The sequence below is a fragment of the Cyanistes caeruleus genome, chromosome 5 (assembly GCF_971803275.1).
Source record: "Cyanistes caeruleus chromosome 5, bCyaCae1.hap1.1, whole genome shotgun sequence".
Lineage (NCBI taxonomy): Eukaryota > Metazoa > Chordata > Aves > Passeriformes > Paridae > Cyanistes > Cyanistes caeruleus.
The window spans coordinates 81,195,343-81,219,157 of NC_141705.1; the positions used below are offsets into that span (position 1 = coordinate 81,195,343).

General features: G+C 45.0%; 1 protein-coding gene and 1 long non-coding RNA gene across 39 annotated transcripts in view; one reads left to right on the forward strand and one right to left on the reverse strand.

Moving 5' to 3' along the window:
• The window catches only part of ANK2 (ankyrin 2), a 273,471-nt gene extending 251,150 nt beyond the window's left edge, over positions 1–22,321 (forward strand). For 35 of the 37 annotated variants that reach the window (XM_086890733.1, XM_086890725.1, XM_086890713.1 and 32 more), the window contains 12 exons: positions 2,418–8,141; positions 9,525–9,599; positions 9,983–10,114; positions 10,488–10,634; positions 11,803–12,082; positions 13,764–14,043; positions 15,033–15,125; positions 15,543–15,626; positions 16,641–16,805; positions 18,060–18,242; positions 19,086–19,177; positions 20,129–20,982. In XM_086890733.1, coding sequence (XP_086746859.1) covers positions 2,418–8,141; positions 9,525–9,599; positions 9,983–10,114; positions 10,488–10,634; positions 11,803–12,082; positions 13,764–14,043; positions 15,033–15,125; positions 15,543–15,626; positions 16,641–16,805; positions 18,060–18,242; positions 19,086–19,177; positions 20,129–20,312 — 7,439 coding nt within the window. In that variant the 3' untranslated portion in view covers positions 20,313–20,982. Of the gene's footprint in view, positions 1–2,417; positions 8,142–9,524; positions 9,600–9,982; positions 10,115–10,487; positions 10,635–11,802; positions 12,083–13,763; positions 14,044–15,032; positions 15,126–15,542; positions 15,627–16,640; positions 16,806–18,059; positions 18,243–19,085; positions 19,178–20,128 lie in introns of all 37 variants that reach the window. The other 2 variants (XM_086890736.1, XM_086890732.1) reach the window with 1 other exon arrangement.
• Positions 44–23,792, reverse strand: LOC111928974 (uncharacterized). Of its 2 annotated transcripts, XR_015287331.1 has the most exons (6): positions 23,493–23,792; positions 22,991–23,164; positions 18,039–18,642; positions 13,535–14,282; positions 13,271–13,456; positions 44–1,297 (listed from the first exon to the last, which is right to left on the reverse strand). It is a non-coding gene; the product is annotated as an uncharacterized LOC111928974 (long non-coding RNA). The 2 variants fall into 2 exon arrangements; XR_002864413.2 differs by lacking the exons at positions 44–1,297; positions 13,271–13,456; positions 13,535–14,282; positions 18,039–18,642 and adding an exon at positions 20,645–20,677 and having other exon boundaries at positions 20,844–23,164.
• Between the last annotated feature and the right edge of the window lie 23 nt (positions 23,793–23,815).

Below are 23,815 nucleotides of genomic sequence, written 5' to 3' on the forward strand. Positions count from 1 at the left end.
AGTTTTAACTGCTATTGCTAATAACGTCAATACTTAAAAAATGTAATAAAAACCAATTTAATATCTCAGCAGCTATCCAATTCAATACACTTTAACATGTAAATTAACAAGTAATACAGTTAAAAACCGTTCATCTAAGCCTTTACTTTCCTTTGACATCCCTAGTGAACCTGCTATTGCTATTTTGCTTGTATGAATGCTCATCCCTCCATTTCTTTTGTTTTCTCCATTTGTTGACACACATTCTTGCCTCATATTTGAGACAGATGACAGTATCACTTTTAATGAAAACCTAATGAGGACTCCAATATATTTCATTAATCTCATGGAATACAACCATGCCAAAAAGTGATACTGTCCAAAGGAATCAGGCTGTTTAACCCTCCCTCCCTTGCCCCACCCTTTACTGTGGTGAAATATGGCTGGAAATCTGACCTGAGGGCTTGGCACAGCACAAACACCCCCTGTAAATGCACAATCAAGCCATGACCATGAGAGACTGCGGGCAAGGGGTTCACAAACGTCTCCTTTACGGGAGAGGCAAATCAAACTAATCTCTGCACACATGCAAGTGTCCCTAATGAGAGCTGCTTCCAAATGCAGCCTTTTCTTGGATCTGTTCAGGAAAAGAATGACATCTGTTGTGTTTCCAGTTTGGAGTGCAACATCTCGCCTTGTCTGCAGTTAAAGTGCAACGTCTTGTATTGTCGTCCTGCCGCTTTCTCACTGCTGAGTGCCCCAGAGAACCCTAGAGAGTGTTCCTGCTCCAGCCACACACTGTCTGGATAGCACTTCCAATTTATTTCCCACTGGAGTTGTTTTGCTTCAGGCTGACTAACTCAGTTATTGACCAGTGAAAGTCATACATTTGATATTTATGAAAGTACATATTACAAATTTACAAAATTACTGGCTGGCATTTCAGCGTGCACCAGACAGTTCATTGTAAAGCAGCAGCACCAAAAAACCACATTTTCAGCACCACAATACCCTGCAACAATCTGGCTTTAATTAATGTACAGCACAAGTATTTAGCATTCCTTACACCCAGGAGAACAGCGTTGCAAAAAATTGATCTTTTTTTACAAATAAGTTAATTATGTGTTGCTTAAGGTCTCCATATTTGCATTAGTTCTTTGACTTTCACTGGGGTGCCGAAATGTGCGGTTCCACGTGACGTGCTACCTTGAAAGGAAAAATGTCCATCTGTGATTCCTAAGCGTTGTGTTCTGTTTGTAACTTGCTTCAGTTCTCCAGTGTTTTGTTCTGTTCAATATCCATTTTCTGCTAGTCCTCGCTGAAATGAAATATTACCGGCAGGCAGTTATGGCATAATGGGAATTATGTGCAGCCACCATCCTGTATATTGATTGCCAGATTAGACAAATATTTCACCACAGTATGTTTTACAGTGTTTTCATGTACCTTTAATTTATATGAATAATTTTTAGAGCTCTTGTTTTTAACCAAAGCTACATACCCAGCAGCATTTGCAACACCTTTGCTTTGCATGGAAATAACTTGCCTTACATGAATTGTACGTATGTGTCTAGTGTGACTGTCTGTGACTTTGGGTTGCCATACATTACATTTTTAAAACTCTGAAATCACTTCTAAGTTGATTCACAGTTTTTTCTTATTATCTCTCCTTTTCTTCTCTGTCTTCTCTTTCCTCAGTCAGTTCATTAGTTGTCAATGAGGATGTTCCAAGGAAAGGACCATGCCTCTTAAAACAAAAGCCTGTTTGTTTCATTGTGTAGGTGTGAAATCCCCTTAGATGAAATGCCGGTTTGCAGCTGATTCAGATCTCTACGTATTTGATCATATTTTAGATTACTGCAGAATTACTTTTCACTTTTTATTTTGGTCATTAAGAAAAACAAAACTGTTAACCCGATGTTATTCTGACAGTTTGCTAACACTGGCTTTCTCTTAGAGGAAATTGACTTTCAATCAGTTCTAATGCTTTCCCCCTTTTTTCTTGTTTTTCTTTTTATTTGAACATTGATCTGTAACATCTGAACAATCTTGAGATGCCTCTCTTTGTGTAACTTCACTGTGTTTCTTCTGGTTTTGATTTGAAATTTTGTTGTTGTTGTTGTTTTGGGTTTTTTTTAGTGGTGTCCTGATTTGGTTTGTTCCAGCTTTGATACTGTATGTGTGGTTGTGCTCTAGCGATAAAGTGAAGCAAGTTATTTCCTGCCATTTTCCTTTTCAGTTGGTTTTTTTTTTCCCACCCCCTGTTAGCTTTGCTTTGCTCTTGTACCCTCAGATCTTGTGGATCCACCATTCCCGGCCCATTTTGTTGACCTTCCTACCACTACAGCCAAAGACTGTCATTTTCAGTCCTGATTGCATTTTCCAATCTCTATTTTTGATTTCCATTTTACTTTCAATGTTTTTCATTCGCATCAAAGATGACGAGACAGAATCTACAGAAACATCTGTCCTGAAAAGCCATCTGGTTAATGAAGTCCCTGTACTAGCCAGTCCAGACCTGTTGTCTGAAGTTTCTGAGATGAAACAAGATCTGATCAAAATGACTGCCATCCTGACAACTGACCCTTCTGATAAATCAGGCTCCATTAAAGTGAAAGATCTTGAAAAGTCCGCTGAAGAAGAGCCAGGAGAACCTTTTGAGATAGTTGAAAGAGTGAAAGAGGACTTAGAAAAAGTAAATGAAATTCTGAGAGGTGGATCCTACACCAGGGAAGAACATGTTTTGCAGAAGTCCCTTTCCAGACAAGAACCCTTAGAAGAAGAATGGATCATTGTCAGTGATGAAGAAATTGAAGAGGCCAGGAGAAATGCTCCATCAGAAGTCACAGAGCCGAGCCGCCTAGAAGTCAGGGTAGGCAAAGGGACAACAAAAAAGGGGGAGCCGGACACGAAAGGAAAGGATTTAAAAACACGCGTTTCTCTTCATGAGAAACAGCCACAGGCCTTACACGAGGAGGTAGTAGAAGAGAAAGTCAAAGCTGCAGTAGTAAGCAGGGATTCTGAAAAAAAAGGAAAAGAATCTCCAAAAACTGGGAAACCAAGCTCACAGGAGCAACAGAAGGCAGCCTCAGAAGTTAAAAAGCCCCTTAGGACAAAACTAAAAGAAAAGCCAAAGCCAAAGGAAAGCAAAGTGAACAGCAGCGGAGAGAAACTGAGGCTGCCCAAGCTCACTGCAGACGAGGCACCGGCTGGGGAGCCTGGCCTAAAGGTGACAGGTGCTCCGGAGCCTAAAGCCGTGTCCCCTGTAATCGAGGAAACTCCCATTGGCTCGATAAAAGATAAAGTGAAAGCTCTTCAGAAACGAGTGGAAGACGAGCAAAAAGTACGGTCAAAACTGCCCGTCAGAGTTCAGGCAAAAGAAGGGCCTGCCGAAAAGGCGCCTAAAAAACCAGCGCAGGTCAAGAAGCCGGTAGCGCACAAAGCCCAGCCGCCCGTCTCGCCTTCATCCAAGACGGAGAGACTCGAAGAGACCATGTCCGTTCGGGAACTGATGAAAGCCTTCCAGTCGGGGCAAGACCCGTCCAAGAACATTTCCGGACTCTTTGAGCACAAATCTGTCAAACAGAAGCAACAGGCTCCTGAGAAGGAAACTCCCCGCAAGAAAACGATTCCTTCCCAGAGTGAAACGAGGCGAGTGTCAAACCTCAAGACAGACAAACAGAAGGACAAACCGAGCACGGTGTCAAAAGCAGAGAAAGAGCCACAATCAAAGAAAGGAAAAACGCAAACTTCCACCGCTGAAACTGCCAAGAAAGCCGGTGGCAAAGATCAAGTAAAAGAGCAGAGCAGCAAAAAGCCAACTGAACCTCTCCCTCCGGTAATAGTTGCTGAAAGTGCCAAAGAAACGGCAGCTGGGAAGGGCAGGACTCCTGATGATCAGGGGGATCCTGACTTCCAGATCAGCCCTGACAGGAAAACCTCAACAGACTTCTCTGATGTCATTAAAGAAGAACTGGAGGATAATGACAAATACCAGCAGTTCCGACACCTCTCAGTGACAGAGGAGGGAGAGCTTAACTTGGAGCAAGTACTGACCAGTCCTTTCGGTGCTGCTTTTCCCACAGAGTACGGGAAAGACGGCTTCCTTCCTGCTCTTTCTCTGCAGAGTGCTGCTCTTGAGGGGAGCTCAGAGAGCCTTAAACACGAAGGTGTGGCTGACTCTCCAGGCAGCCTCCTTGACGGAACCCCTCAGATCAGCTCAGAGGAAAGTTACAAGCATGAGGGTCTGGCAGAGACTCCTGAAACGAGCCCAGAAAGTCTTTCATTCTCACCAAAGAAAACTGATGGGCAAATTGAAGATGCCAAAGGAGCGGCTCAAGTACAAACAACAGCAGAAACACGTTCTACGAAGGAACTCTCCTCAAAGGAAGATGAAAAAGGTATTACTGAGAGGCAGCTAGATGCTGTTACCAAGACTAGTGAGTCTCATTCTGAGCATATATCAGAAGAGCATGTACCTCCAGCCTCTGAAGAAGAGGCTGATAAACTTAAAGGAAGTAGCTCAGCTTCCATTATGAAAGATATTAGCAGGGATAAAGAATCCAGAACCACTGCACATTTCACTAAGTCTTCTGAAACACATGACACTGCTTTAGAGAAAGAAAAAGATGTAGCCTGTGAACGCCGTCTTACAGTTAGAAGTCCCCAGAAATTGGAACTTTCACTTGCTAGCCATGATAGTGAAGCCTTTAGCCCAGTTGCAGATGACTCTTTGACTATAAGTCATAAAGACTCCCTGGAAGCAAGCCCAGTGCTAGAAGATAACTCATCACACAAAACACCTGACTCTTTGGAGCCCAGCCCTATGAAAGAGTCCCCCTGCCGCGATTCCCTTGAAAGCAGCCCCGTAGAACCAACAGTGAAAGCTTGTATTTTGGGGCAGGGTCCTCTTCCGTCTGTTCTTAGCAAAGCAGAAGCCTGCCCAGAGCTGGCATCGGTGCGTTCCAGGATTCTCCGTGACCCTGAGGGAAGTGCCGATGACGACAGTCTAGAGCAAACGTCCCTCATGGAGAGCTCAGGGAAAAGCCCAGTGTCCCCCGAAACTCCTAGTTCGGAAGAAATTAGCTATGAAATCACACCTAAAATGGCAGACATACCCAAGTCAGCCACCATCCCTGAAGTCAACGAAGAACCGGAGGACGATTCGGAAAGTGAACCAAAGAAGAGATTCACCCCTGAAGAAGAGATGTTTAAAATGGTGACCAAAATCAAAATGTTCGATGAATTGGAACAAGAAGCAAAGCAGAAAAGAGATTATAAAAAGAGTTGTAAGCAAGATGAATCTTCTGTGGTTGCCAATTCAGAAGCCTCACGTGAGGCTAAAAGATCAGAGCCGACTGCTGCAGTAGAAAAAGACATACCCACGGTGGTGGCACCTGCTGCTGAGTCTAGAAAGAGTTCTTCCTCTTCCGAAAGCGAGCCTGAATTGACTCGGCTCAAAAAAGAAGCTGACTCAGGCCTCTTAATGGAGCCTGTGATCCGAGTGCAGCCACCCTCACCTTTACCATCTAGTATTGACTCCAGCTCTAGCCCTGACGAAGCAGGTTTCCAACCCATTGATTCCCAGCCATGCTCTGTCGGGATAGGTGAGGTTAAAGCACGAGGTGAAGGTGACAAAGAGGAGCCGCTTATCCTTGGGCGCAGCTGTAAGCCTTCCACGGGCACTTGTCCTTCCGATGGTTGTGCACCAGCAGAAAGCACGGCATCAACGTGTTGTGATGGTACAGGTGACTGTGAGACGGTCAGTCCCGACGCCCCGGTCACACCATCTGGGTGTGCTCCCTGTCACTCTGTCGGTGACTGTTGTCAAACACAGGTTCACGCCGAGTCTTCACTAACGATGGGGCGGTGCGATGCTACTGCAAAGGATGTCAAAGCTGCAGCCCCGTTACCAAGCAGCGATCTCATTTCTGCGGGAGCTGTGTCAGAGGAGGCAGGTGGTCGTTCTCGTGGACACGGTACCACCGAGTACTTTGTTCCACGCGATGGCAAACTGGCCGAAGGTGACACCACTGACCATTCTGCTTCGGCAAGGGATTTGGGGAAAGCAGATACAGGCTGTGAGACATCTCACAGGGCTGGTCATGCTGAGGAGCCCTTACCAGAGTATTCATCCCTAAGCGCTGACACAGTGGAACTTGACAGCTGTGCAGCAGATGTTGCTGACGGTGGCGCTCCATATATAGTGAGCCCTTATGAAAATGTGTCTTCCGGACATTTCTTCATTGACTCTGAAAGTGAGGTAGGATCTGGTAGAAGTCTGCTATCTAGGGAAACCTGTTCTATTGCAGAAGGGAAAGATCAGACTGGTGAAGCTTTACTTAGCAGAGACACGGGCAGTGAATGTTGTTCTTCAGAGGAGGTGTACATGGAAATAGCACCCAAACCAGAGGATGGATTTCAGACAATGTCACAAGGGTCTCTGACCTCAGATTCAACAAAATTATCTGAATCTGCCCTTGAGGATATAAGAGATGAAACACAGAAATTGATGGGTCAGGTTGTCATCACTAGAACCGATGTGGATTCTGACATGTGGAGCGAAATACGTGAAGACGATGAAGCTTTTGAAGCGCGGGTGAAAGAAGAGGAACAAAAGATCTTTGGGTTGATGGTAGACAGGCGATCCCAAGGCACAACCCCTGACACGACACCAGCCCGGACACCCACCGAAGAAGGGACGCCACTCAGTGAACAAAATCCTTTTCTTTTTCAGGAAGGCAAGTTGTTTGAGATGACTAGAAGTGGAGCCATTGACATGACCAAAAGGAACTACCCAGATGAAAGCTTTCAGTTCTTCCAGGTAGGGCAGGAGCCTCAGGAAGAAGTTTCTTTATGTGAAGAAGTGAAAGAAGCAGCAGAGGCGGAATCTCCCAAGCTGAAGGACTTGCCAGACCCATTTGCACCTTCAGAGTCAGAGGAGACAGATATACAAGAGCAAGACGCGTTGAAATATTCACCCCCATCGCCCGAGTCTAGTGATAGATCTGAAGAAATGACGGGTGAAGGTGCCAGCGCAGGCACTGCGAAAGCAGATCTTAAATCCAGAATTCCAATTAAAATGGGTATTTCAGCTTCTTCAAAATCACCAAAGAAAGAAACCGCTGCCTCTGAAGCTGAGCCCCTCTCCACAACGGAGACCGACACGGTCGATAGCAGTCAGGTGCCTTGCCCCATCTCTCCCGAGCAGTGTGCGGCAGAAGATGAATTCGGTTTTTCCAAAGTCACTCGATTGGTTAGTTCTGAACAGGGTGCTGAGTCCCCAGACTCCTCCCCAGAGGAACAGAGATCTGTGATTGAAATCCCCACTGCTCTAATGGAGAGTGTGCCTTCTTGTGAAAGCAAATCCAAAATCCCTGTAAGAACAGCTGCTGCCACGTCGCAATCCTCACAACAGTCAGAAAACGAGAGCCTTTCCCCGGATGACTTCCTGGACAGTTCGCAGTGTGAAGGGAAAGATGACCCAGCGAAACCAAAGTCTAAAATTCCCGTGAAAACCGCTTTCCAAAAAACCGAACCACAACACTCGTACGCGGACACGTCCGTCCGCAAGCCAGAGTCACCCAAAGCGCTCGACGTGACGAGCGCGGTCCCTGCAAAGCCAGACAGCCGCAGTAAATCGGAATCCGACGCCAGTAGCCCCGTGGACCCAAAGACCAAACGTTCCATCAAAGCTAGGAGTTATGCTGAGGCAGAGGCAGAGGCCAGGGAGAGGGAGAGCGAGATGAAGTTTGAGCTAGACTCAGATGAGGCAACAACAGCAAGATCGAAGGTATTTTCTTCACGGTTGCCAGTTAAAAGCAGAAGCGCTACAGGCTCCCGCGGTGCTTTTAGTCCCACAAAAGAAAGTAAGGACCATTTTTTTGATCTTTATAAAAACTCCATAGAGTTTTTTGAAGAAATTAGTGACGAAGCTTCTAAATTAGTGGAAAGACTCACGCAGTCAGAGAGAGAACAAGAATTAGTTTCAGATGATGAAAGCAGTAGCGCCCTAGAAGTTTCAGTTATTGAAAATGTGCCATCCAGTGAGACTCAGCAGTCAGTTCCTGAAGACATCTTTGACATCAGACCCATTTGGGATGAGTCTGTAGAGACTCAGATTGAACGTATCCCTGACGAAAATGCCCATGACCGTGCTGAAGGTATTTGCCAACGACTGGGATTCCCTGTGCGACGCATGTCATGAATTAAACTCTTTTGTTTTTTGTTTTCTTTGGTGTGTGCGTGCGTGTGCGTTTGTGTACAGGTGTAATGCGTGTGGCATTTTCTTTTCAGCTTTTGGTGGTTAGTTGTGCTTTTATTTTTTTTCCCCTTGTGAGCTGTGTTTGGGTTTTTTTGTTTTGTGTCTGTGTTCTTGTCTGTGAAACGATCTCAAGATTGCAAACCATAAATGCTTATGGGAAGTGTTACCTTAAGAAGCAAAAACACTTCTAGAGATATGTATGGTTTTGTCATTAAACTGATTGCTTAGGTCATGCACGTTTTGGCTTTTGACTTTCCCTGGCCCTATTACTAGCTATTAACTGCTACTAATAATAAAATGCTCGGGGCGTCAATTGAAAGCGAGATGGGCAAATTTATACTTTTGAGTTGGTACACAAAAGAGATCTGCAGGAGTTATGAAGAAGGAAGCTTTTTACATTCCTTTTTTCTGACAGTCTGTGTCTGCAGGAAACTCTGAGTCACCAGTAACTTTAGTACACCTTTTCTGGTGCTTGGTTTTCCTCTCGCCTGTTTGTGTGCTAGTACTGAGTAGCCCTAATGGAAATCAGGAGCCGGAATGACACGTGCATATCACGAACCCTAAGCAATTTCCCGATTTGGAGGTGTCGCAATCCAGGTGTGCATTCAGGGAAAATCAAAACTCAAATTCCACCATCCTCAAATTAGCTCTGGGGATGGGAGGAGCCGTCAGCCTCACCATTAGTGAAGTGAATGAGGACTGACGAATGACTATCTGATTTTTCCTTGCCTTCGTTGTCAGTATTTTGTCTCACTCCCCGTCCAAAGGGTCAAAGACACTGAAATTAGCAGTATCTCACGTGCAGACCATAATCTGAAGTGATGTATGGACTGTTTGAACAAAACTTGCCCTACAACAGAAAGAACGTGATCAGGAGCACTGAGCTCAATGAATTCTTCAACCCTGGCATTTACTAAGGAGGCATGGAAAACTATGGCTCTTGACTTAGTCAGTCTTCAACTGAACATTAAAATGAAGTTTTAGAGTAGAAAAGCCTGGCCAAAGTAGACACAGTAGGTGCTTCAGTCTTAGATTTTATTTTCACATGAATGCCTGTTTTTCAGATAGCAAAACTAGATAGTCCTGTGCTTTTTAAAAAACCAAGCTTTTTGGTTTCATTTTGGACTTAGGCATTTACAGGCCTCACTTGAATTACGCAGCTTGTCCGTGTTTAGACACAGCAGTTATGAAAAGACTAGGGCTTTCCCTTCTTGGGCTCTCTCTCCTATGGAAATGGTTTTTAACTTGCAAAAGGCAACTTGTAGCTCTCTTTGACCTTTAGATCAACAGGATGATCAGGAAAGGACAGAAGAAAGACTGGCCCACATTGCAGATCATCTTGGATTCAGCTGGACAGGTAAAGTGCACATTGTCTGCGCCAGAGCAAGGAGGGGAATGGCCCACAATCCCATCGTGTTTATTTTGGATGATTTTCTGATTATCTAAAGATGTTTCATAAAAATATTTCAGAAGCTCATTGTCTTTGGGATACTGAGAGTCCTTAATGTGTTAACAAGGAGCCTGTTCTAAACAGCCATTTAAATATTGTGGATTTAACAGACTTGAGGCAGCGAAGGATAGTGGAGACAAGTGAAAGTGGCGTGGAACGAGATGCAATGTTTTTTCAGGTTTTGGGGTTAAATGATATTTCACATTTACTTTTCTTTGAATGAAATTAGACCAAGGAGTGGTAGTGGTAGTAGCAGCAGACCTCTTTACAGAGGTGGATTTCTTTTTCAGAGCTAGCAAGAGAGCTGGACTTCACAGAGGAGCAAATTCACCAGATCCGAATTGAAAATCCCAACTCGCTTCAAGACCAGAGCCACGCACTCCTCAAATACTGGCTTGAAAGAGATGGGAAACATGCAACAGGTTTGTCTCCAGTTGTTGTGTGTAACTGTCTCCAGTCTGCTAGCTGAGGTGACAGGTGTGTGTTGTAATCACAAAGAAAATTTGGGGGAAATTGAGGCTACAGAAAGGATGACCAGGGATTGTACTCAATGTTGTTTCTAGTCTTTTCTGTGAAACACAGCAAATTAATAAATTTGTTAAAAGATAAAAAACGGAGCGCTAGATTTTGTAGGCAGCCGCTTGGTGCTTGTTAGGTTTTATATAGCACTGCTTCTAAATGTATCTGTAATTTATATATGATACCAGTCAGTCCCCTATATACGCCCTTCCTATGGAGAAGGGAGGGAGCGTGCTTGATTGTTAACCAAGCTGTTCTGTCGTTCCAATGGCACAGATACCAACCTGACCCAATGTCTCACGAAAATCAACCGCATGGACATCGTTCACCTGATGGAGACCAGCGGCATAGACCCCGTGCAGGGCCACGGCACGCGCGCCTACGCGGACACGGAGCAGTCCTTGGCATTGGACCACAGTGAAGGTAAGTGGCTCCTGACCCAGGGTACCTCTCTAAGCATCACTCTGTTCCGAAGGGTTGGCCCAGGCTCATCTCTCAGCTCTCGTGGCAAAGCACAGGAATCCCATTTTGAAAGCACAGACAGTGTGGGGGGACGCAAACACGGCATCACAGGGGTCACATTTCACAAGGTAGAAGATCTGCGCTCTAGCTGATTCTTCAGAAGCAAACGCTGTGGCCAGCAACGTTTTCCCAGTTTACCTTGGGGTTTGGGGTTTTTTTGCTTATACAAGTGCTTTCATGAAAGTTCAGAAGGTTTTATTAGAATTTGACCAAGATACTAAAAAGGAAAACTGCTCGGTGCTTTGACAGAACACCCATTTGGATCTGAATATCCAGGATATGGTAATTCTGTTAGGATGCTATTGCATTTCCTAAGTTTGAAAGTTCATTGGATTAGATCCAGTGGTTGCGAAATGAAGAAACACCTCTAAATTTATTTGGTACAGAATCCTCTTTTCCAGAAGTGATGCTTTTGTGTGCCTAATTCAATATTGAAACATATTAGGCAGATGCAGAGGTCCCAGTCTTGAGGAGAATGTAGGAATAGAAGGCTGTTTGTTGCAGTCAGCGTTCTCATATCACAGCCAAGTAGTTTCAGAATGTTAACCTCTCCATCCAGCTCAAATTCCATACAAGCTTTCCTGTTTCCCCCCAATTTATTCTTCAGAGTTCACCAGGTTTCCAGTGAATCTGGCACATCAGTGAGCTGCTTCTTGTACCTAGCCCTCTCGGAAGTGTTTTCATCTTTTCTCATACATTTAATTTTCCCAGAAGCAGATGCATAAGAGATATGGAAGGGACGAGTCACTAAAATCTATCCTTAATCAGCTGGAAAAAAAATCGTTTGTGAATCTTCTTCTATACTTGGAGGGTTTTGGGCACAATTACTTGAGGTAAATTTCTGGCTAAATGCTATTTTGTCTGTTAGTGTCTAAATCTGGCCACAGTAGCAGCAATCCAGCCTTCCTTGGGCTACTCCTAGAGGCCAGGTCCCCTCCCACTCAAGGAGTTCAAGAGCTCCAGGTCACATATTGCGCCCGGGGATTTTAAATGCACACGGAGCACGGGAAGGACTTCTGCTTTCTGGTCAGACTCGTAACGATATTTCTCATCTCTCTGTCTTGGCAAGGGTTTTCAGCACTGCAAGAGGAAGTGTACAGCTCAAGACACAAGCAAGAGCAGCAGAGAATATCCAAGGACAGCGAGCCAACCGAGCACCCCCCTCTGGTCTCCGAGGAAGACGTGTCTGTCAGTTATTCCCCGTTCCAGGACAGCACTCCCAGGAGCGAGGCAGACGTGTCCATGGCTGAGCTTCTGAGGCAAGCACACAAGGAACAAGTAGAAGCTGAATTCTCAGGGAAACCCCAAGACGTGCCAGGGAAACCATCTGCTTCACAACAGGAATATTTGTAAGTGCCAGAAGACCAAGATAAACCATAGAGAACAGGTTCTCTTATCTCTGTGTAAAAAGAGGATTCTACAGCTGCATTTGAAACTTAGGAACATACTAGAATTTTCCTCCACTTGTGGTTTTCACTTTTTAATCCATGTGGAGGAAGCCTTAAGGCTGAGGAGAGTCAGTTTGTCACTGTGAACACAAAGCAATAACTGTGTCTAGGACACAGGAAAGAGAAGAGGGTAATAATGAACAATTAATAGTAATAATTAATAGAAAAGTGGAGGGGGGGGTTATGTATATTTTTCATGTTTTGGAGGACAAATGATAACATCTTAATGAAAGGAATCCTAAAGGACCCTTTCTTCAGATTGGGGATGGTTTTTTCAATGGAGGCAAAATTTATTCCATTTAATCATTACTTAAAAAATTTAGAACTACCTGTTAAGAACTGGGCTTTTAAAAGTGTGTTTCAGATGGTCAAAGGAACTGAAATGGGGTTTTACAGAGATGAGACACAAGTAATAACACATGATACAGTACACATTTAGAAGACCTGTTGGAAACAAAACTTCTGAGGTGGGGCTGTCAGTGAGGTTGGTATTGTTTGAAATAGATCGTGTTTATTTCTCTACAGCTTCCCTGATCATGTGCCCACACTGAGACCTCTCATCAGGGTAGAGTCAAGTATTAATAAGCCAGCAAAATATCAAGAATCCCTATCCAAAGAAGTGATTTTCCTGGAGGTGATTAGCTTTGTTGTGGAGATTCAGCTCCCAGCAGTCACGGGGCAGCTGAGTCCAGAAAATGGACTTTTAGGGAATTCTTCTGCTCAGGATATGCCAGGAAAGAGTGTGGGAGACAGAAAATACCATCTAGGAAAGCTTCTCTTGCAGTGTTAGGCAAAAATACCTATGCTTCCTAAGAATTTGCATCAGGAAATGAATGTCTTTGAGAAACAGAGAGTACTTGTGAGACAATAGTGCCACGACTACACGAGAATAATGGTGACAGGGGAATATCACTGTACTGCAGGTCTGATTTCAACTGTGTGGGAAATCGGGCTAGATTTAAATAGCTGGTAAGGAACAGGCTGCAAGAGGAATTGGAAACAATATTGAATGTACGTATACTTGGACTAGATGTATTTCCTTTATATATGTGTTACATAGTAACATATATAATAGTAGGTTTAACTAACCTGGGGCAGTGATTAATCACAGCAGGGTTTGACCATGAAAATTCCATTACAAACAAAACCTGAATTTCTGTTTGCTAAAGCTCCAGAGTTACACCTGAAAGCTGTTTTTAACACTTCGCAGCTACACAGCTTGTTCTCAGTGTTGTAGGTGCCTCACATCCTTCTGCAGCGATCCAGGCTCTCCCCCTGAAAAAAGAAACGGTAGCATGTAGAGATGTGAGGGCACAAGTGACAGCAAAGCTCTCTGAAGTACTTTACAAATACCAAGTTTTGCAGAATTGCATGGAAGGGTTGGATATCCATTTGGAGATTTGTTCAGGAAGATGGGTGGGATTCCCAGCCAGTCCACTCTGTAGCTCCTGTCAAGGAGTGTCAGTATTTCTTGTCTTTGCTGGACAGCAGGCAACATAACAATACGAAGTGCCTAATGTTCCATTGCTGGAAACTGGGAAGCGCTGCACGGTGGTAACTCCCTTGGACCTGTAATTCACAGCATCACGACTGCAGGAACGGAGCAGTCCGCGGGAGCTGGAAAAGCAGCGAGCGGGAAATCTGCGCACTCAAGCACGGCAAAGGGAGAGACACAGCGAGCGCCCCCGCTGCCCCCGTCCTCTGCGCAGAGAGGGGACTCCCCCATCGTCCAAGAGCCTGAGGAGCCCCAGCTCCACCAGGAAAGCCTCTCTCCAAGGAGATCTAGTCTCGTGATAGTGGAGTCCACCGAGGAGCAGATGGAGAAGTCTGGAAGGGGCTATGAAGAGGAATCTTTAGAAAAGGTAAATGAATAACTTTGCCTCAATGTAATTGGCACAATAAGCCAATTATTAAGTCTCGCTTTGCATCTGGCACCAAGTTGTTTCTCCTTCCCTCTGTGGTTAAAAGGGTCAAGTAAAAGCTTTTTTTCTCCTGAGGTTTTCAAAGTGGGAGCAAATCCCAGATCCCCAAGTCTAGACTGGTGATTCTGGTTCTGCTCTACCCTTCGTTGTCCTTTGGCCTGTGACAGTTAGATCTGTGCCTGAGAGACAGAGAGTGTCAGTAACAAACTAAAACAGCTGTAATGCAGACAAAGTAATAACAATGAACAAGTCAAGTTAGAGCAGGAAGGTGCAGCTGTAGAGGCAGAAATAGTTTCACCTTTGTGTTCATTAGAAGGAAGCCCTTCTCTCTTTGCTGAGTGGCCAGAGGTATCAATCACCTCTAGAATGAGGGGTTCAGAGCTCTGCCTCTGGGATCTCAGGGAAGGCTGGAATTTTAAGTGTATCAGGTGATTGAAAGAGTATCTACAGCAGGGCTCAGTGGAAGACAGGCTGCCCTTGAAATAATGTACTGCTTTTTACCTCCAGTTCTTTTCCTGAATGAAGCAACAACAGCAGCTGGTACCACCAGAAATACCCTCTCCATCCCCCCCTTATTTATTTTTCCTGTTTTGTTTTTATACTAGAGCTATTTCCCAGCTGATTCTTTTCAGCCTCTCTTTGCCCTCTGACGTGTTTGTTTAAACTTTTAATTCTTCCTTAATCTTTCCTGATCTTTCTGAGGCTACTGCTATACTGTCCTCTAGTTAAAACTGTTCAGTCCTACTGTCTGTAACCTGTGCTCTGTACTTCCCCCTGTGGAGGATTACAAAGCTTTTGTGTATTTTTTCTGTCAAATTAACCTAGAAAACATATGCAAAATGTTAGAATCACAGAGCTGGTGTAGGAAGGCAGAAGCTGGAGCTACTGCTAGTGCCACATACAGAGTCCTGATTCCATGCTTCCCCCAGGAGTTAGCAGAGGAGTTAGGTGGGCTGGAGCTCAGCTCGGATGAGGACGAGATGGTCACTACCAGGGTCATTCGGCGCCGGGTGATCATTCAGGTACCGAGTGGTGAACGACTGCACGAGCCTGTGCTGCCTTAGGCCCTGACTTGGTGTTGCACCTCGAGCTGGGATGCTCCCAAATAATGCATCTCCATTGCATAAACTGTTCCAATTCCTTCGGATTACAGTAACACTGCTAACTCCACTCTAAATTCCATAGATGCCTCGGTAGGAGGAAGATGAAGGCTTGACAGCCCCATACACAACAAGATCAACTAACTTATCTTAGCCTGTGTGCTGTGGCATCACTTAGCTTTGCATGCCTTTCTAAGGATTTGTTTGCATAACATGTTTTTTTTCCTAACATTGCTGATTTTTTTTCCATTCTGCAACCAATTAACTGGTTTTGAAATGGCTTATTTCAAGGCCCACGTGAAGGCCTGGCTTCACCCAACTTTGTTCTTTGTTGTACAGGCTGATAGTATGCCTGAAATGCCACCAGAAACTGTCACTGAAGAGCAGTACACAGATGAGCATGGCCACACAGTGGTAAAGAAGGTATTGTCAGTTCTGCCACTTGCTACCTTCTTCCTCTCCTGTAAAAGGAAGGAAAAATCATCCACAGAAATGCCAGCCTTTCTGCTGTGAAGGGGTGTGATTTGAAGAGTAGAGAGGGGAAGGAATGAGAATTTCTGCTCATGAGAGATAGCAAAGTTTGAACAATAATTTAGATTCTCAAAATCATTCTGTGTTACGGTGTATAACCTAACAGGATGTATTTTGTTAACTTTCATTGAAGGCCAAGGAAAATTCTGCATAGATCCACACGTTTTAGAGGAAAGTTGTTTGTTTCTTCTTTAAAAACCCCACAAAAAATGCACTCCACCACAATCTTACCTGACATGTTTGTTTACTTGTCCTAATGAAGGCAAAGGAAGGATGGGTCTGCAAGGGTAAGATAAACTCAGAGACTAGATCTTGAAAATCAGATCATGCTTAGAAAAGAAAATTCTGCACAGCATGGAAGTGAAAGTGAAACTTCTGTGGTCCTTTTTTTATCTGACAACTCAATCCTCTGAGATTTGGTCTAGGATTTAGCTGAGCTGGGCCAGTGGCAAACCCCATCTTCTGTCTTCTAAGAAGACATCACACCATCACACACCCTCAGCTGTCATAGGCTGTCCCTGGAACATGTTTGAATTCCTGGTGCAGTAAACTGCTCCAGCCAAAGGTTCCTTGGTCTTGTTGCACAGGGGTGAGCGTGACGGTTCTCATGGTCTGTGCCTTGAACCGTGCCACACAAAGGTTTGGGTCATCCACAGAAGGATGCACACCCATCCTCCTGAGCAATTTCACATCTTGAGCCCTGTAATTCTCTTCTTGCTTTGGCCAGCCAGTGGCTCGAGAGCTTTAGCACCAGCTGAATCTCTTGAGTAGGCGTTGAGGAATAGAACCATCTACACAGGTTCTTTCATGCAGGACAAAACGGCCTTTGAGTAGCAAATACTAGCTAGAGAACAAAGAGGAATATTTTACTGCTTCTTCTCTGGGGACTTAACTCCATTCCTTCAGGTGACTCGGAAGATCATCCGGCGATGCGTTGCTCCAGATGGCACGGAAAAAGAGGAGGTGCTAATGCAGGGAACACCGCAAGCCCCCGTCACTGTGCAAGAGGGAGATGGTTATTCCAAAGTGGTGAAGCGAGTGGTGCTCAAGAGTGGCAGTGAGCACTCAGAGGTAGGGTGTGCTTTGCCTGCCGTGGCACAGAGCAGCAGCACCCCGGCAGGGCCTGTAGTCACTGCAGCTTAGCGTGCTCATCCTGCCACTCAGTCCTAGAACCCCCCAGTTACAGCAAGTTTACCTTGCTGCTCTGTTCTTGCTTTGAAGAAGCTAAAACATCTATGGCTTAAACAAAAACTATTTCAGAGCCAGGGAATTAAAAATTAAAACAACCTGGAAAGGTAAGTGCCGTACCTCACTGTCTGGCCCTACAGGCATTGGGATCAGCACAACTGAGTTGTGAGGGAGGGCCAGAAGCTGGCCCTGGATGTGCTTTCTGCCGTGCTGGGCCAAAAGCAAGGGTAGCAAGCATTTATTGGAATTGGGAAAAACATCACTGATACCTTTGCTTGCCAGAATTATTCATCAGAGTTCATTCTTTAGCAGTAAAGTGACAAGAAAGAAGTCTTAATTGTTTTATTTTTAATTTTTTCCCCCTTTTTATATTTTTTTCCTTTTTTCTTTCCTTTTTTCTTTTTTTGTATTTTCCTTTTTTCTATTTTAATTTTTCCCTTTTTCCTTTTTTTCTATTTTCCTTTTTCTTTTTTCCTTTTTCCTAATTCCTTTTTTATTTCCCTTTTTCTTTTTTCTCTTTTCCCTCTTTCTCCTTTTTTTTTTCCCCTTTTTTTTCTGTTTTCCTTTTGTCTTCTTTCTTTTTTTTCCTTTTTTCCTCTTTTTTCCTCTTCTTCTTTTTTTCCTCTTTTTTTCTCTCTTCTCTTATTTTTCTCTTTTCTGTTTTGGTTTTTCTTATTATCCTCTTTTTCTTCTTTCCTTTTTCCTTTTTTCTTTTTTCCTATTTTTCCTTTTACTCTTGTTCTTTTTTCTCTTTTTTCTTTTTTCATTATTTTCCCTTTTTTTATTATTATCCTTTTTTCTTTCTTTTTTCATTATTTTCCCTTTTTTATTATTATCCTTTTTTCTTTTTCCTCTTTTTTATTTTTCCCACTTCTTTCCTTCTTCTTTTTCTCCTTTTTCTCAACTTTTCCTTTTTTCTTTTCTTAATTTTTCTTTTTTTTTTCCGTTTTATTTCTTTTCCCCCTTATTTTTCCTTTTTATTTTTTTTTTATTCTTCCTTTTTGTTTCCAGTAAGCTGACCCTGACAGCCCTACACTTTACCCTGTGGAGCCCATAGACACAGAAGTTGATCTGGCCAGTGCACATCCCGAGGTGTGGAATTCACCTCCAGCTTACCTGTCCTTTGTAACCTTGCAGGTGACCCTGTCTGAACCCGCCGTTCTCTCTAGTGCCTCCAAATTCCAGTCCGAACCAGTGGAGGGCCGGAGAGTCAGCAAGGTCATAAAGACCACCGTAGTGCATGGAGAGAGGACGGAGAAACACCTGGGGGATGCCAGCCTGGCTTCTGATCTTCCATCAGCCAAAGAGGACTTTGAAGAGGTAAAAATCACCTTGGTCCATTACAGCCTTACAGCAGGCATCGCCACGGGCCCAGGGACAAAGCTTGTGCTCCTGAAAGGTTTTATTGGTGGCCCAGCAGCCTCAGGCTGAGTGCAACTCTGCTCTTAGACTCAGCCATGTTAAAAAACAATCCTTATGTACATGTGTCATGAAAGCTGACATGCAGAATCACCTATGAAACTTTCTAAGACTGAAGGAAAACATCATGGAGGCTTTGTGTGAAGTTCTCACAAGTCTTGGGTGTGAGTGCAGTTAAAGTTCATTCCTGTGCTAGCGCTGGTGGAGGTGATTGTAGGAGTGGCTACAGTTAAGCCCCCACCCTGGGTAAAGGGCTGTGTCCCTCCCCTGAATCCAGTCTCTTGTTTCCATGTCTTAGAGGCTGAAATAAATACTTAAAAATAGATCAATAGATAGATAAAAGCTGTGTGACAGTAGGTGACGTGGGTTTGGGTTTTGTCACCAGAAATCCAGAGCAGCAGCCTGGTCCCCCTTTTCTCACAGAGGCCAAACAAGGGGAAGAAGTGTCTGGTAAAGGCTCAAAGAGACAGCTTGGGAAGGAATGCTCCCAGCTACGGCCTCAGTAAATCCAGAAGTCTGGAGCCACTGCTGCCACAGGCTTTGGTACAATCATTACTGAAATGAAACTGCCCCATAGCAGAAACTGTGTGTGATGTGTCTGCAGGAGAGGGCCACAGTTGATGCTTTCAGGTACCTGTTCAGCATTTTCTCAGCACTGGGCTGTGTGAATACAAAGAACTAAGGCAGGAAGAGCTCCAGGTGTTTTGGGTGTGTTGTAATATGAAGTCTCTGTTGTCATTGGAGGCTTTGAGCTATACAGGTCACCACATGTCAGTGCAAGTCCCTGCTTTGGTGGAGAAAGAAATCAAGAAAGACGATGGATCAGTCATTAAAAGGTTTGGCTTGGCAAGTTGAAGTGTTATTGCAAACGAATTAACACAGTCACAGGAGTGGATTGCAGTGAGTGCCTGCAAAGCTTTATTTGCAGTGGTACTAAAGCAGTGACTAACCTGGCAACGGCGTGAAGAGCACACAAATAAAAGATTTTGCACACAACCTTGGTACAGGAGTTAATAAAAAAAAAAGACTTGTCTTCATTTGCAGGCCCCCAGGGCCAGGTATGGGAACGTGCCCACCTGCACATGGGGCAAATACAGGTTTATCACTTTAGCAAAATAGCACAGGGATGGATGGATGGATGGATGGATGGACGGATGGATGGATGGATGGATGGACGGACGGACGGACGGATGGACGGATGGATAGATTCTGATGCCTTTCTCTCTGGTCCTAGAAATAAGAGGCAGACACAGGGTGGTAAACAGGGGTGGCTTTATATAAGGACCCTCAGGTGGGAAACGCTGAGGATGCACACCCTGCATGATGCATGCACCATCTTCATCAGTTTTGCAAATCAGCATATCTGACAAGAGCCCCCAGTTAAAAGCACACCCAGTGAAGTAATGACTCCAGCTCTAACACCTTCCACATCCCCCCCTTGGATGAGGATTCGGCTCTGTTGCTAAAAATACATCCTAAAGAGCTGATTTCAGTCTTGATTTCTAAGGAATACTAAGATAGCATAGGGGTCCTGGAATTTGTTTTGTCTTTCTGCCTAGGAAAATGCTGAAGCTAAGTTACAATAATAGGCTACAAATATATGTGCAAAGAATGCAGAGAGTATATAAAGGAAAAGGGGTAGAGATCCGTAGGAGTTGCACGTACTTACACAGTGCAGTGCCTTCTCTCCAGCATGTGTAACCCTACCTTGGAAAAGCCTAAAAATCCTCTCAGACCTCCAGAAGTGTGGCCTTTCTAAGTCAGGTCTCTCCTCTTTTCGGTTCCAGGACAATACTAAGTAAAGCCAGCACACAGAAGAGGACCGTGATGAAGGACCGCTATGGAAAACACGTTCACATAGAAGAGCTGGAAGACACCCCAGAAGCGCTCCCCAGGGATGACCTCCAGCATGACCTCCAGCAGCTTCTTAGGCACTTCTGCCAAGAGGACTGGACACAGGAGGCCAAGTGAGAAGCTGCCGCCCCTGCACAGCGCCACGTGACCCCTCCCGTACGCAGCCGTCACCATCCCCGGGTAGCAGAGTCGCCACTGCCGCTCCTGCCTGTGCAGCTGCAGTGAATTCATTTCTCCCCATCCCAAGTTTCATTTTGTGCTGTTCTGATTTTTCACCCTGTAAGCTAATTTGTGACCAAAGATAGCATCCTTCAGGCAGGATGGTTTATCCGCCACGCCGGCACCCTGTCGGCGTCGCCACTTGTCCCCGTCCCTTCGCTCTGGCGCTCGCTTACTGACACGGCCCTTGCCAAGCAGACTTCATCGACAGGCCTCTTCCACTGACTGTGTACATGCACCGTACGAAGGACTTGACGTGTAAACTGTAAATAGCAGAGTATTTGAACTCACGAGACCGCAGAACACTCGCTGCCCGTCGGTGTCGTGGCTTACGGGGTGCAGCGACCCCGCGGAACGGCACCGCCCGGATCGCAAACGCTGACCGAGCTGGGAGGAAGCGCTGCAGAGCTACCGAGTACCAAGACTCACTGTTCAGAGATCCGGTCTAGGCACAGGCTGCAAGAGGCAGGCGAAAGGCAGCTGTTCACGTGAATCACAGCTGACTGTGGCCATCAGTAGTGCAGACACCTTCAGACAGCCACCGAAACATTTCCAAAAGAAAAAGAAAGGAAAATTTCCCCACTAGGTACCCAAGTTGCTAGCAGCTCTACCTGTGGTATTAGAGCCTATAGACCCGGACCTGTGGCGGGGCGTATTAAACAATCCCAACTCCGGTAGCTTCCCCTTCCCATCACCGCTTAGCCGACCTCACCGACCGACTGGGGGTGCTTCCTGCTGGCCACTGCACTGTAGATAACTACGGGACAAAGACTTAACCCACTATACAAGGAGAATAATTAATTCACCGTGTTTTATCGAGATTGCCTCTTAGCCGATACACGCATGCGGCATTCGAAGGTCAAAACCAAACCCTCCTAGAACCATGTCAGCTTCTTGGCCCTCTTAGCACTGAGCGAGCAGTTTTTATCTTCTGATCAAGTGTTTTTTAAAGAACAAGTGCTCACAATCCTTTGCAGCCGGTTTCTGTTCATATTTTGTTATGTAACTATATATTATATATATATATTTCTAAACCGACCCTCTGAAAACCACATTGGCATGTCTGCACTTTTATTTTCCAAAAGGGGAACATAGGGATCTGAAGTTTTGAGTGTTCTATACCTTAATATTTAATGGAGGGAGCTCTGTAGGGTTTTAGCATAACACGCATACACACCAACACACCAACTTAATGCTTTTAAACAGCTCTTTCATTTTTTTTAATAGTAGGCTCAACACCAGAGTAAAACCAACCCTCTGCTCTAGGAGCAATCCTTTGTCCAAGCTTATCTGGCCTTCTACAATTATAGGGTTCTTTGGGCTTTTTTTAACGACTCACTCAGTGCTCAGAACAAGGGCACTTCCTCATTAAGGTAATGATGCCAAAAGCATGGAAACATCTCTGGAGTTCTGGCTTCCTGTGGGCAGAACCACCCGAGGTGCCGTGCTGACACTTTTTGGGCAGGCAAGAAAGGAAACTGAGAGAAAAAAAAAAAGTGTTTTGGCAGCCAAACCGAACGAGACCCGTGGCGAAACATCTCACAGCGCATCGTGGCTTCCTGACTGTCCGAGACAGCACAGGAGGGTCTTCAAGGATGGGGCTCTCAAGAAATGCATTTCTGTTGTGTTATTTGCGGTGCAGATGATGTTCTGTGTAACAGCATAATGGTTATTCACCTCTTATTTTGATTTTTTGCTGTGTTATCAGAGAACTTGAATACTGTGAGAAGAAGTGAATTTTAAGTTGACGAATCAGCATCTTGTTCCCATGGTGATAACACTAATTGAATATATCTATGAGGGCATGTATTAGTTAAAAATTAAAAACATACAACACTAACAATACATAGCTGCAATGTGTACAATGGCTGATTTAACTAAATAAAAATGTACAAGTGTTAAATGTAGCAACGGTGGCTCACTGGCTTTTACTGTCACAGCTCCTCTCCCTCCTCCTTTCCCAATGACAGACAGCCGTGTGTGAACAAGTCCAACAATCAAACAAATCCAAGTCAAACCCACACAGAGCAAGCCAAAAAAACCCCCATGCCCCTCCAGCACACAGCTGTCCCGCTGGCCTGAGGACAAGCGGGGAAAAACAGACAGGGGTAACTAATGGGGAATTACAGAGATGAGTGTGCCCGGGAGAGCATGGCAGTGTCGGGGAACAGAGGTAGGCTAGCACTGGCTTTTATATGTTTTTAAATCCCAGCCCAACCAGTTTCACCCAGTAATGTCAGTACTTCCAAAGAGAAACGCTATTTTGCTGAAAGACACTGGCCATTTCTCATTAATACCTACAGCAAACACCTTTCCTTGAGTCACATTCTTAGTTAGTCATGCTTTCCACCTTGAGAAGCAAAAGGCTTTATTTTTATTTCTGTCTCCAAATTATATGAACCAGAACCAGCTAAACTTTTTTCTACTCCGAACACAACACAGCTCAACAATGAGTTTTACTGACATTTTGTTACGTCCTGCCTCCCTTCCCAGCAAATCCTGGAAGATGCCAGTGGGCCTCTGTGAGCAGCAGCAGAGAGTTGTTTATTAAATTCCACCATCCCTGACAACCTTACCGGTAGGAACCACCCGAGGGTGGTCGCTGTCTCCTTCCACTGATGACTTTATGTTTTCACTAAACAGTCCATGAAACTGGACTACAAGTGGTGGAGCATCCTGTGGGCGCTTCCTAGAAGATTCTCAACGCAGAATTCCGTGAGCTGGAAAACGCTGACACACCAAATTCTCTGCTGAAAGGTCATAAGTGGATTTTGTAGCTATAAGCCATTTACTCCACACACTACAGCCTGTAACTTCAGGCCTTTAACAGTGGGAAACTCCCAAATCCAGTACATTATGACATTGCCTGTTGTTCCCTACTGCCTGCCTCAGTTTATCTCCAAATGATCATTCTCTTTCCTACACCTTACCTAAATTTTATCCCCAAAGCTTTACCTACATGTGCACTATTGATCACCTCTGTTTACCTCACAGTGTTCGTTGCCTGCACTATAGACTGCCTCAGATTTCCTCCGAAATTTTTCCCTGTCTGTCCACTACTTGTTCACTCATTTTTACCTCAAACCGTTCATTTGACGCAGAGAACAATTCCGATTTTACGGCCACGAGGAACGTTTCTCCCACAGGCAAACACTTTGTCTTCCTCCCTGTCCAGTTAGGGAAACACCAAACGAGCGCATGGCTCTGACCTGAAAGCCGGGAAAAGAGAAGTTTTAGTGGGATTTGGGGCACGGAGTTCCGGCTCCCCTCACACGATCCCGGCGATCGGGAACGGGAGAGGCTCGCGCGCCCCGCCCCGAGCCCTCCGCGCGCCCCTGCGGGCGGGGGCGGGAGCGAGGCTCGCCCCGCTCTGCCCAATCAGCGCTGCGATCGCCTCACGC